This window comes from Hyposmocoma kahamanoa, unplaced genomic scaffold (genome assembly GCF_003589595.1).
Source record: "Hyposmocoma kahamanoa isolate Upper Pololo Valley unplaced genomic scaffold, ASM358959v1 62, whole genome shotgun sequence".
Taxonomy (NCBI): Eukaryota; Metazoa; Arthropoda; class Insecta; order Lepidoptera; family Cosmopterigidae; genus Hyposmocoma; species Hyposmocoma kahamanoa.
In genome coordinates, this window is record NW_020653850.1 from 9,075,561 (window position 1) to 9,089,236 (window position 13,676).

Here is a 13,676-nt window from a genome sequence, read left to right on the forward strand (position 1 = left end):
GTTTGGTCTACTTTCCCGTTTGGTCTACTTTCCCGTTTGGTCTACTTTCCCGATAGGTCTACTATCCCGATAGGTCTACTTTCCCGATAGGTCTACTTTCCCGATAGGTCTGCTTTAATGATGCGTCTATTCAGATAATCTCAGTACAAAGTACTAAAAAACCGACCTCAAAAGTTTGTGGAATTACATCTATTTGCCAAGTTTTATTGAAATCGGTTACCAGAAAGTGCGCGAAACCGGATTGACGCCCTAGTTTGCCACCCTTAGATGTGGAATATTTACTTAAAATTTAAATGAGATCACTATTGACTATTGACTTCCAGTAACATATATACAAAAACATACAGTCGAATTGAGTACCTCCTCCTTTCTTTAAGTCTGTTAAAAACTAACTGTCTACTTAATTTTGATTTTTCGAATCATGATTAACGTAAAGCAGCCATCATTATTAAAAATATAAAAAAATGTACTCCGCAATTACACAATTACAAACTGCTTTTGAAAATCTGTAAAACGGATTTTTTTGTAAAATTTTATTAATTTACATGCATAAAAGGTGGACCATTTGGACAAGTGGACCAATCGGGAACGTAGACGAATAGTGAAAATGGACCGGTCGGGAAAGTAGACGAATAGTGAAAATGGACCGGTCGGGAAAGTAGACGAAATGGGGAATAGACGAATTGGGAAAGTGGACCATTTGGACAAGTGGATCGATCAGGAAAGTAGACGAATAGTGAAAGTGGACCGATCGGGAAAGTAGACCGATTGTACCGAAGGGGAATATAGTATACATTGAAACATTTAGGAATACATAGACTTCACCTAGCTATTGAAATTATGCTAAAAAGAGCGCTGCCCTCCTTGTCATAAACAACGAATTTGAATTTTGGTAACTTTGGAGATAGTGGCACCTGAAGTTTCTTTTCTTTGAGAAATGTCAATTAAGCTGGTTTTATTTAACATTAAAACTGAATGATAGAAAAAAACCGTTTATAGGGGTTGTAGAACTCGTTTCGCAGATTCCAGATATATTAATCACTCAATTTCACTGAAAATGTCGATTACGTTTTGTTTATCATAAAGACGGCAAAACGGCTTTCTTGATGCGCAGAATTTGTGGCATTGGGGTCCAATGCTCTTTGCATGAGCTCTAGGCATTAATACATGTTAATATATGCAAAAAAAGAATAATTGTTTGTGAATAACTATAGTAGTTTATGTGACTGTTACATAATGAAAGGTATTAAAATACGAGTGTGGGTAAAAACTTCACAGTGAGTGTTTTAATGCCTAATTTTGTAGAGTTACATACACTGCTTTAGTCTTAAGTAAGTAAGTACTGCTTTATACACATAATATAAGCTCTCTATGATGTGTTCAGTTCAACCCTTTTTTTTTAATTCATAAACAAATTAGAATCGGCCCCTACCTTAGAGGATGGAAAAATTAATAGTCTAAGTCCAACTATCATATCGTTCGATATCAAGTAACGTGTGAAATTTGTTTGCTATTGACATTTCATTTCGAATAAAACTTCATCTCGACTGATATTAGAATTGAGGTCTAATCAAATTGTTTTGTTTTTCAGAGATGTTCGAAATTTGAATGTAAATGTAATATGAAGCAATAATAAACAATAATAACATTTTCACAGATAAGAAATTTGTTCTAACAAAAATAGTTTATCTTTATGTTAGTCGTAATTTGCGGTTTTCGAACACATCATAGACGGTTTATGATATGTGTGTAGAAGATAAACACTATTTTAAGTAGTCTGTTATTATCGCTTATGGATGAATGTCCGATTTTTTAACGTAATTTGATTTGATTGACTGATTTTTGCAGCAAAGCGGAAGTTGTACCGAACTTAGAGGTCCCCAAAGTTATGGTACCTGTGACCATTACAAAAAACGGCCTACAACACACCGTCCATGGTTTCGGAGGTAACAAGTTCCAGGCAAAGCGCGCTGCGGCTAAACTAGCGTTGAAAGTGTTAGCCATGTAAAATTTCTTTATCTTCTGTCATTGACTTACAAATAAATGGACGACGGGTCTAATACAAAAACCACGAAAAAAATGTCCCAAGTCAACCTATTTAAACGTAGTGACATGTAAAGGAATATGAAAAAGCTAAAACGTTGAATTTAAATTGTAATGTCATCGCAATATTGTCTAATTTTGCTTGCTTCGCTGTCAGTCGAACGAACGAAGACTAAAGCGTGAATGACGCTCTGTATACGATTTTAACGCCCTATAAGACACTGCCCTATCGGACACTTTTTAGCGCGGACCCGACTTCCATATAATTGTAAGTCAATGTGTTCTGTATATTTTTTTCGTCAAAAAATTAACACTTAATAGAACTTTTACTGTCAACATGGACAATGACATGTATTTGAAAGTCAATACTAGAGTCATCATTTTAGTATATAAATTATTTGTCAACTTTTTACATATTCTATTTAGTATAAAGCTAAAAAAATAATATTTTTTTATAAATGTTCAGGATTTTACTTTCATTTGTATTTATACGAGTAGAATTCTTAATCTTTCAAAATTTTTTGGTTTCCATACTTCAGGGGTATAAAAGGAAACCTCCTGTGATATTGATTTTGTGACTACATTGTGATTAGGTTTGAAATGTAATTCGAAAGAAGTTTATACGCCTATTCATCTTAAATACATAATAGAAATAGAAATAATATTTGTTGATTTGCTAAAATATATATTGTATTATGTAATATTAAGTTTATTTAATATTACGATGTTTTATTACCATGTAATTCAATTTTTTTTTGTGAAATTACTTTACTAGTTTTTTTATAATTAACGTCGAACACAAAGAAAAAATCCTTTGATCTTTTTTATAATATCAAGTGACGGATCGAACAAGCGTGCGCCTGGTAGTAAGCGACACGCCTGTCCGTAACAGCTGCAGTACCCAATACTCAGTGCTTTAAATTATAAAGATCTCAGGGGGCACTGCCACTGCGCCCGTCACTCTAAGGCGATTAACACACTGCACCGCGCCCCGCGACGGAGCGCGGTACTGAAGTACCTCAGTTTCTATGGAAAACACGCGCCGTCGAACACATTGACAACGCTTCTCCGCGCGCGCGGTTTTACCGCATCCCAGCGCCGAGAGGCGCGGCGAACCGCAGGGTATGGCACACTGCATTCCGCAATACCGCGCAGATTTTTAATCAATTTGTGTCTATTCCAGTAATTGTCGTTCGGATTTTCCCTAACAAATAATCAAAAGATTCAGTTGACATACATGTGTAGTTGAAAAATTTATCTTGTTTGAATCGGTGTCTTTTTATTTGAGTAAACAAAAACCAAATAGACAGTATAACTGCAGCGTCCTGAATGAGTGATGTAACTATGCTTGTCAAAGAAGGATCTCAGGTACATGTAAATCACTACAGCGATCAACTACGAAGCGAGTACTTTAAGTGGCGCGGGGCCGTTAGACGGCTGCCGCTCACCGTCGCGGGGCGCGGTGCAGTGTGTTAATCGCCTAAGACATAAGTTGACAACTCCTATGTGCTAGTAATTTCAATAGCACCCTTACCCTTCAAAACCGGAACGCAGTAATGTGAGCATTACTTTAGGTGGCAGAAATAGGTATGGTGGCAGTACTTCCCTGGACGAACTCTTTCACAAGGAGCTCTACTGCTACCGTGGCTGACACTGTCTTTACAGAGCTACGAAACGAACGAACAGACCTTACTAATTTCTCTATGTGTTTATTTTTGTTTTAAACACTTTTGCCTAAGAAAGTTTTGTTTTATATGTAAAAGTTCAGCTAAATTTATAGTTACCGTTTAATTTTTTCTATATTATGTATAGCACATTTGAATGTAATACAAAAAGCGTAAATTCTGCAGTTGAAACGTTTATTTCTTATTGTAAGCATGAGTCCTCGTACTCGTCCCGATACTTGGCTATTTAGATTTTTGTATTAAGACTGCATGTAATGAATAAACTAGAGTAAATTAGGCGAACAATAAGAATTTCATAAGGAAAATAAAATGTATATGAACACGAATTGTTAAGTGAAGAAAAAACATCTTGCTGCTGTCTAACCTGACCCTAATCTATTAGGGCCTGTTTAGACAGCAAGCGTTAGGAAGATGCGACACGAGCTATTTTGCTGACGCGCGTTGTTTCAACGCGCCGTGTGGCCTATTATTCTGATTTATATGTAGTACAGCGCAGTTGCGACGACGCAACGCTCGTGTGGCATCTCCCTTACGTCGGTGCGTTCAGTGCGCGTAAAAATTGTCATCTGAACCAACCATAAGCTGAGATTTAAAAATCGAACTTTCAGTTCGAATAAGCAAGTTTTTCATATTTACAAAACTGACTGCCTAAGTTGCTGCCAACTTAGGCAGTGCTGTTGATCAATAGCCTGGAAGTAGTTTATGTTATCTAAATGACCGTGGTTATCAATTAATTCCTCTTTAATATAAGTAGTCAGTTTTTTCTTTGTAATATTCAATATTTTTCTTTGTAATGTTGACCATGACAATCCCGTTCCTTTCTACATAAGTTTTGTTTATAGCGTCGAGTATATAACCAGAAATAGACACGAAATAAGGGCCATCCGTCCCTGGTTACTCATCAAGTCATCAGGCAAATGGGCCTTATATCACTTTTAATATCAACTCTCGTTTGCACTGAAATCACAAATTAGAAAGCTGAAATTTTACAGCACCAACAACTAACCTGTGTGTACGTCTCCGTATATTCCAAAAACATTCTGTATTTATTGCAATAAGATAATATCTCTAACAATGGGGGCAAATTCCATTCGGTGGTGTGGGAAAAACAGCAAAACATCTAATTAAAAAACAAACTGAATCACTTTTCATACAATCGTAATGATATATTAAAATATTTAATTTTCGTCCATTATAGCATAGCTCAAGTTAAACTGGTAGATTTGAAGTGAAACAATTGTCGACATTTGTCAATTATTTCGAATTAGTTTTCAAACGCCTCTATTTCTGGTTATATACTCGATGGTTTATTGTGACCCTCCCTACCGACCCTAAGGGTATACGAGAAGGGCATTATAACCTGTGCAACAAATCCGCACAGAGACCATCTCGGTCAGATCCTGACCCCAGATCAGCCCATTTCTCAAAAGGCTAGTGCCTTGGATGAGCTGCCCTGGATGCAAGTACACCGCCCTTCCTATTGTCCAGATAGGTATCGAAGCTGTTGCATTGCACAACTAGCGGTATATTGACCATGGGTTAAAATTATTTTCTGAACTTTGACAAATATGCGCGTCAATAGACGGCATTGGGTGTTACATAATTTATAAATTAACGCTTGCCAATATGGGTAGATGGCGCTAATCCTAAACAAAATAAAAGAATAGCCGGCAGTAGGTATCCATAAAAATACGTGACTTAAGTGTCATCTAGTTGATTTCTTTGTTATCACTAAAAATTATAGAGTAGCCTTGATAAATTGCAGCTCGTCAATGTAAAACAAATTAATTACAAAAATAGCTATTTGGTGCTCGCCCGGACGTCTTGTATACGAATATGTACTAAACCTACATACCAACACCCGACTACGTTGTCTTGTACCGCGGTTAGCATCTTATTATAATGTTGAGTTATTGGTCCATCCTATAACGTAAGAAATGTGTGCGGTTCGTAGCAAGTGGAAAGCTGTTGTCTGTGTCTACGCGATGGGAAAACGGCGTGAAGTGTATGTATTTATTATTTGTCTCCCGCCTGGGCTCAGGATCTCCTCTAAGGGTGTTTCAAGCTACGCTGGCCGAATGCCAGTTGTAAGTTTTAGTAGTAATAGCATTCCGAGTTTTGAAAAGTTCTTATAGTATAGTGGCATAGAGAAGATTTGTAAAAGAGCGCATACTTTGTGTATCCAAAGGACGTATGAATGTAATGTTAAAAAAAATTCGGAAACGTGTATTTGTTTTGTGTACTTGTAACGTGTATTTCTTATTATATGCATGAGTCTATTGCGCTCGTCTCGACGATACTCGAGATCGTTTATTTAGGTTTTGTAGTAAGACTGCATATTATAATAAATAAGTGAATCATAAGAATTTAATAGCCAACATTGTTGACTGTAATTTAGGCTATCGTTAATGCGAAAAACATTATAATGTATAATTTTATTGCATATTTTGACATTTCACTTACTAATTTATAGAAACAATTAAATATCGAGTGATAAATTAAATATTTTGGAAGAGTAAAAATACTAGTCTACAAATTATGTCATTAGTATTACTTTAAAAGACTGTTTTTGGCTAAAGAAAAAATATTGCAGATGGGCTGGGATAGATAATTTTTTCTATCAATGTTATTGATGTATTAGATGTGTAACGTAATTGGTAATTATAATACAATTTTCTTCCAATACTTGTTTGTTTAAATTTTTCACCACAACTACACCCCGGACACTCCATACAATGGTCGAAAATTATTTACCTACTACTACTACTACATACAGCAAGGCGCTATCTGCACACGCGCAAATGTGTGCGTCAAGTGGCAGGGTTACCCATCACTTTCCGGCACTATTACGTTACGTGATCAGAGCCGCAACATAGCGAAAATGCTAACGCGAATCTATTATTTATGATTATTTTAATAGAATCCAGAATCCTAATAATTACACAGGTCTATTTATATCGATATAATATCATATATTTTTCATTAATTCACTGAATAGAGTAATATTTAAGATTTATTTAAAAAATATATTAAAAGCACCTAAAATGTTATATTTTGGACACGTACCTTTAAATAAGGTAACCAAGGTATTTGAAATTGCGTGTCCAAGTTCATCATCATTAATTAAGTGTATTCGCTACTTACGTAATATTTATCGGCACTATGAATTGAAAATTCGAGAACCCTTGTCAACTAGCTCACGAAGTCATGGCGCCTCATTATATTGATATAATAAATCTGTATTTTTTATACATATTACTCTGCAGTAAATAAACGAAGAAAACAATAACTGAACAAGTCTCAGGTTCGTATTCTAGAACTCTCCTCAATGCTCAAGTTAGGACTTAAAGCACTGCAAATCATACTCAAGTCCTTGCCATTAGGGTCGTATTTCCAGTGCTTGAAATCATAGGGTCGTATTCTAGAACTCTACTCGATGCTCAAGTCATGATTTGAGTATGGCTTACAGCATTCGAAATCATACTCAAGTCCCTGCCATTAGGGTCGTTTTTCCAGTGCTTGTGTTGCCAGTGCAATCCTGACTCGAGCATTGAATAGAGTTCTAGAATACGACCCATACTCATGTCTGCTCAAATCCTGACTTGAGCATTGAGTAGAGTTCTGGAATACGATCCTCAGACAAGTTTTTTTACTTACCTACTTCGATTCTTCTTTCGAAAAATGATGATAAACAGCCGTACACAGCACAATTCACGACCATTATAAATAGTAACGTAAAATGATGTTTTATATCAACGTACAAGTTTCGTAATGAATAAATGAAAACTATATTCAAATATCAAAGCCGTCTTCAAACGAAAACGGCTCGCCGCCCGGCAGCCTTGTCATCTGTCAATGTGACCGGCCACGTGCGGGGCTTGGTGCGGTATCTAAAGCTAGGGAGGGACTTCTCTTTACTTTTTGTTCTCTGCCGCAACCCCAGTGTATTAAAGGTCAATTTAATCTCGTCCATTTCGTCTCGTTGCGTGAGAAGGTGTTCAGTTGTTAAGTCTAGGTCTTTTTATGACAAGGATGGTGAACTTGGGTATTGTTTTTATTCGCTTATTATTAATATTTGGTCCATACGAAACATTTTGTAGAGGTTTGCACCTCTATACCACAGACCACATAAATTTCTTCCGTGCTCTATACCTATTTCGTAGATGCTTGACACCACCTTGACACCGCAGAGCGTTTCACATTTCACGCGGTTTCGCCGCCAACTATAGCTGGGGGAATTCCCGAGATTGTGTCTCTTACGTTACTTGTGAATCTTCCGGAAGTTTTTTGGCTCGTATCTAATTTGTACGTTATATATTATGTTATCGGCAATGTATGTAACCCGAAATCTGTTTTAGCCATTGTATAGAATACAATACCTAGGTATACTATACAATGCTAAAGGCCCATTTAGATGGAGAGAATTTATCGTCTCGAAGATACGACTATCGAAAGAATATAAAAAACTTTCCTCGTCTAAACATTTGCGATTATCGACCGTCCACGTGAGCGATAATCGCCTAGCCTTTCAATATTGAACGTCTCCGTGTAAACAGAACTCGAAAGCAAAAATCGTATTTCGAGTTTCTGTGCCAGCCGTTTCTACCACGAGTGCAGTGCGCGAGGGTGTTTTGATTATCACTGATTTTCTAAGACAAGAATTAATGAAACGAGAACGAAAAATAATTTGGATTAAGATATGTTATAAAATTTGAAAAAAAAAATGTATATTTCTCTACAATGCAATGAACTTAATATTATCAACAGTTCCAAATTTGAATGATTTTTGCGTCATTTCGATATGTCCACAGTCAATACCGCAGTAATCACTGAACTCGAATGGCGATTCTCGCACTCAAAACGATTCGAACTGATTTGTACGATAATCGTATGAACTTGAAAAAATGTCATACGAGATCGTGTTTAGACAAGTCGAAAACCCGTAAGCAAGAATCGTAAACATATTTCTCTGTGTTTGGGCCTTACAGCCGAGGAGGCGATTAAGTTGCTTGCGAATCTAGTATGACATAACCGTAGGCGAGATTTTAGTTCTTGCCTGAATGTGAACATTATGATACGATAATCTCATGGCGATTATTGCTTAAAATAAACGATAATTAAATTCCTGCCCCGGAACCTGCATCTTGCATCGTCGTTATGAAAAATAAATAGGGACTGTAGCGGCCACTTAGTTCTAGTGTCCGTGGATTAGTAGGTCTTCATATATTTTTATGAAACTACCGGATAACTGGTCATCACCAGCGCAGTCACTTCTTCGCCTTACACATTTGCTCCGCAAGCTTTCGGGAGATATTGACAAAGGAATTTTGCACTATTTATATATCTACCAGAATCGCCACTGTCAGCGATAAGGTTAGCAGCTGACCGTCAGGATGGCTGGTCGCCTGTGGCGTTTGGCACTGCGTGTATGTTCAAGAATTGCTACCTTTTCTAAATAATTGCTACCTTTTATATATTCTGAGAAATTTAAAAAAATAATTGACCAGCCATTCTGATATCAGGATGGCTGGTCGCCACTTTGTTCAGCAGATTTTCCTGAAGTATGTATTACCAATAATTGCTACCTATTTGCTACGTTCACGAATTAAAGGCGTACGCTTCTTATCTACATTAGTTGAAAAAATATAAACGATTGAAAATTTTACGATGAGTGTTACCCTCTAATGCTCGACATAATGAAACAATTACAAATTCTGAGGCCACATATGGGTGTTATATTTATTATTAAAATGTACAAAATATATATAATGCTCTTTGTACTTATATAGGTATATATAGAACCGACTAGGACCTCGCGATTCAATAATGGCTACCGCCGAAATAAGTTTATTTAGTACTTGGTACGTGGTGTAGCGGGTATCCGCAACTCGACGTCAAGGCGCCAATTTTGCGTGGACAGTAAAACATCGTTAAAACTTCAAAAAGGCTAAATCTGGTTTTTTTCGGCTAGAACCGACTAAATCACGATTTTTTTTAGTGCAGATCTAAGCTTATTGCTGACAGACTTTTCGAGAGTGAGGAATGGTGCTGCAGGAATAAACTTATTTCAGGGTGGATTGTAAAGCCGCAGGATCCCATTTCAGGATCACACGTAATATGCACAAAAAATGTGGTTAATATTGAAATGAATAATAAGATATTTATTCGCTCTTACAAAAGGAAGGTTGTATAATCCCAGATTGATTTTATTTTAATTAAACTACAAGTTAACTACTTTAAGCCAGAGACTGGAGTCCAAATTAAACCTGTGTTACAGATCTCCAGACTCCCACAAATCGGTTTTTTTTTGTAATTAAAAGAAAATACGCTATAATAATATAGTAAACAATGTGGTGAAGAGTGTTGGTCTGTATGCGCATATATATGAATATAGTGAACATGAATATAATACAAAAGCTTTCTGTATATATTATTGTGTACAGCTTAAATTAAGCATTTTTAAGGTTAACTACAGTCACCAAAATGCAAAGGTACTCTAAAAATTAAAGAACCAACTTCCCACATTACATGGATTTTATTATAATAGTGGCGTATAATAAAATTACAAGAAATATGTGCTTGGTCGCTTGAATGCAAAGGTGTTAAGCTTCTTGTAGTGATGCACACGTTTGGGCAGCGGGAATCTGATGGTGCTGTTGTGGAATTGTTTAACCTGTGGCCGGCGGCATGCCGCTGCCTTGATTACCTCCACTTTGATGATCTGGAATAGAAAACAAGACTTTTAAACTAGGGAACAACAACAAGCACACAATGATACAATGTGCGATAGATGCAGGTGTAACCAACCATTATCGGCTATCGTCGCAAATGTTCGACCTGTGTACAAATTATTGCTCAGGTGGCGGTACATCAAAGAGTAACATCGTACTGCGTAGTCGGACTAGCGTTATTAATTTCGACTGTTGTTCTCGGTGTGATTAGACGCTTTAACTAAATCATGGAGTGGACAAAACAATGTAGAAATTTTTAAACAACTTTGAAGCTGGGCCCATTTATATGGGATCCAAAGAGTGTTCACCATAAAAACCATAACTGTTAGCATACATGTAGAAGTAAAGATAAATCTGAAAATTGAATTGCAGCCATCTTGGACACGACAATTCGTTTAACATTACGAAGCTGCTAATGTGACCACCGCATTGGCGCAATAACTTTTTAGAGCAAAACATACGAAGCATCATGACAATAGACGCAAGTGCGGCCACAGCATAAAAGGTTTGTATAATTAAACATTGCAATAAAGAGCCCATAATCTTGAAACTGTCATGCATACATGGATTGTTTGATGTGGTAGATCTTGGGTCTTAGGTCTTTAAAATTAAACCTAATAGAGTAAACTCTAGTAGGTTCATAAATGAACTACAGCAATAGCTGATTAGGACATGTAGGTTACAATGAATATTATCTCTGTTCACCTGTTAACAATGCTAATCTAATAAGAAACACTATGAAAGTATTTTACAATAACAAAGTTGGGGTCTATAAGTCCAACAATGCACAAGCAAGATTTATTTGGTGACACAAACTATAAGACTATAAAGTTTATGTAATAGTAATTACATAATTGTGGAGAAGAAACTGTCAGAGAAACCTACATACTTGTTAAGAAAAAGCATAAAAAAACACATATGTCTATACACATTGAGTAGGCTTTAATGATTGTCACAGTTCATTATGACTGTGATTACAAGTGTCACTTTTAAGAAAATGAACTGTCAAAAAATACCTGAATTGAGTGGGCACGTGCTCTATGCCTAGCACCCATGTCCCTGTAACATTGCGTGACGGCGCCACCCACGCTGAGGTCGCGATATTCACGGTACATATTATGGACGCCAGACCGAGACTCATAGCGCAACCAGATGCCAAAGTTCTTAATCTTCACTGGGCTCTTCTCAGGGATTTCCTACAATGTTTAACAATGAACAATTTAATTATTAGTTTTAAAACAATACTAATAAAAAATAAAAATAAACAAAGTATTTTGAGTTGTTCCTTCTGATGTCAGAATATGTGAAGAGAATGCTAAGGTTTAATTAGTCATTACCAGAATTTAAAATACAAATGAATTTTACTTATGCGCTTTAAGACTAAAGCTTCATTTAAATCAATATATCGACAGACGTCGATATATTGATTTAAATAAATGATGTTGGGTTCTTTTTGTCTTATGACACCAAGTGACGGGACGAATAAGTTGTGTGCTTAGTGGCATACGACTCATCTGCCTACAACTGTTGCAGTGTCACTCAGAGCTTGCTCATGCACTTTAATCTGCCAACCCTAACTTTTAGGGCTCACCCCAAGTGGGTTTTTGTTCATATTATGAATTCCATGAAATATCCAAGACTCGTTTCAATATCAGGCTAGATATACAAGTTGTTATGAAAACCAATCAGTTCATTAACACAAAACACAACATACATAGTACAAAATATAGGAATTAATAAAAGCTATATCAACAAACCTTGATAGAAACAATTTCACCAGTGGTCTTCTTGAACTTCTTAAGTTGCCGCAGGAAATACCAAAAGCGGGACTTGGCGACAATAGGATCAGGGGAGAAGATCCTCATTTTGTAAAGAGGCGGCTTGGGCTCGCTCTCCGATGGGAGCTTGCGGCCAATCACCTCGTATTCCTTCAACTGAAAATAAAATCATTAATATTTTATCGAGTAATATAGATGTATAACAAGTTATAAAAAAATGAGAAAGTTACACTGTAACACATCTCTATAGCTCTAAATATGTAATAATTAGCTAAGTGTACATTTCCTTAATTAATCGAGCAAAGTACCAAAATGCCTCTAACTTGACATAACCTCAAAATCTGCACTATTTATTCCCGTAGCGGCTAGCTATTTTAATGTGACAAATTATGCACCGAAATGAGGACAAAGTCTTGGAATTCAATATAACACTTTGAAACACTCAACAATTTAATGAAAGCATAGAGGTTATCACACGCATATCCAGCGGCAACGTGTATAGTTTACACCAACCAAAGCGGCATAGTAGTTTTTACGAAATCCACTGTACGGTGATAAATTACTCTTAGCTATTGTATTGACAATTAACATAAATGTCTGTTTTCACTTATTTACCACGTATTTCACAAAACTTACCTCTCCTTTCGCCTTCATTTTAGGAGGTTTTTGTCTGAAAGAACAAGAACTGTCAAAGGAAACGGAACACAGACTTAAAAGAAAGATGGCGTCAAATGTGTTGCCAATAAATACAGATTCAAATGAAAAAAAAAAATAATAATTATACTTAAAAAAATCCCTTCACGTACGCGACCATGTTTTCCATCCTCCAAGATATCACGATATAAGATCATTAATATTACGTTTATATAGTAACCAAATGTCAACAGACATTTAATTATAAAATGTCGAATGATCGGAATGACACACCGGGTAACACCATCTTTATCATCTTTCTTGGCGAAAATGTTGGTTGGCTTATGTAATTAATATCTTCGTTACTTTTGTAGCTGATTTAAGTTGACCCAGTAGTGTGCGCCAAATACAACGAATGCCGGGCGCGGGCATGAAACTATGCCATTATTCTATATTATCAAGAGTTGGTTAGCCCTTTGATTCCATCACAAAAGTATAGAGCACGTAACTATGAAGCTTGGAATGAATATTACTCAAACAGCTGAATTAAACAACTGTTAAAGCGTTAACATTCCACACTTGTATTATTTTGTCAAAACATATCAAATAAATCATGCGTTTAACCTTTATTTTTCTCCATGGTTACGTGTGGTTACCGTGCGACATACGCGATGACGTGACAATCTCAGTACAGACTTTGCAAGTGTACTACACGTGCCCAATGTAAGTGACAGACATGCCACTTTAATTTATTTTAAAAACGATTATTTTGATTTTGTATGAATTTCGAGAAAATAAATAATAAA

The 13,676-nt window shown here is 36.2% G+C and overlaps 2 protein-coding genes across 2 annotated transcripts in view; one reads left to right on the forward strand and one right to left on the reverse strand.

Annotated features, from left to right (window-relative positions):
* LOC113229756 (endoribonuclease Dicer) overlaps positions 1-2,141 on the forward strand; it is a 79,795-nt gene extending 77,654 nt beyond the window's left edge. Inside the window, exon 34 of the mRNA XM_026463437.1 lies at positions 1,849-2,141. Within this exon, the coding sequence (XP_026319222.1) occupies positions 1,849-2,008 (160 nt within the window). The 3' untranslated portion in view covers positions 2,009-2,141. The remainder of the gene's footprint in view (positions 1-1,848) is intronic.
* An 8,101-nt stretch (positions 2,142-10,242) lies between these two features.
* On the reverse strand, positions 10,243-12,906 carry LOC113229470 (60S ribosomal protein L18a). Its single transcript, XM_026463069.1, has 4 exons — positions 12,874-12,906; positions 12,217-12,393; positions 11,476-11,655; positions 10,243-10,449 (listed from the first exon to the last, which is right to left on the reverse strand). Exons 1-4 carry the CDS (start codon positions 12,889-12,891, stop codon positions 10,291-10,293), a joined length of 534 nt encoding a protein of 177 aa, XP_026318854.1. The 5' UTR covers positions 12,892-12,906; the 3' UTR covers positions 10,243-10,290.
* Positions 12,907-13,676: the final 770 nt, after the last annotated feature.

Bases quoted from the DNA above. Each gene is read 5' to 3' on its own strand.
- LOC113229470 (XM_026463069.1), bottom strand. The intron at 11,656-12,216 runs GTTTGTTGATAT...TAAACATTGTAG, and splicing joins GTGAAATTGTTTCTATCAAG to GAAATCCCTGAGAAGAGCCC. The intron at 10,450-11,475 runs GTATTTTTTGAC...TTTCTATTCCAG, and splicing joins CACGTGCCCACTCAATTCAG to ATCATCAAAGTGGAGGTAAT.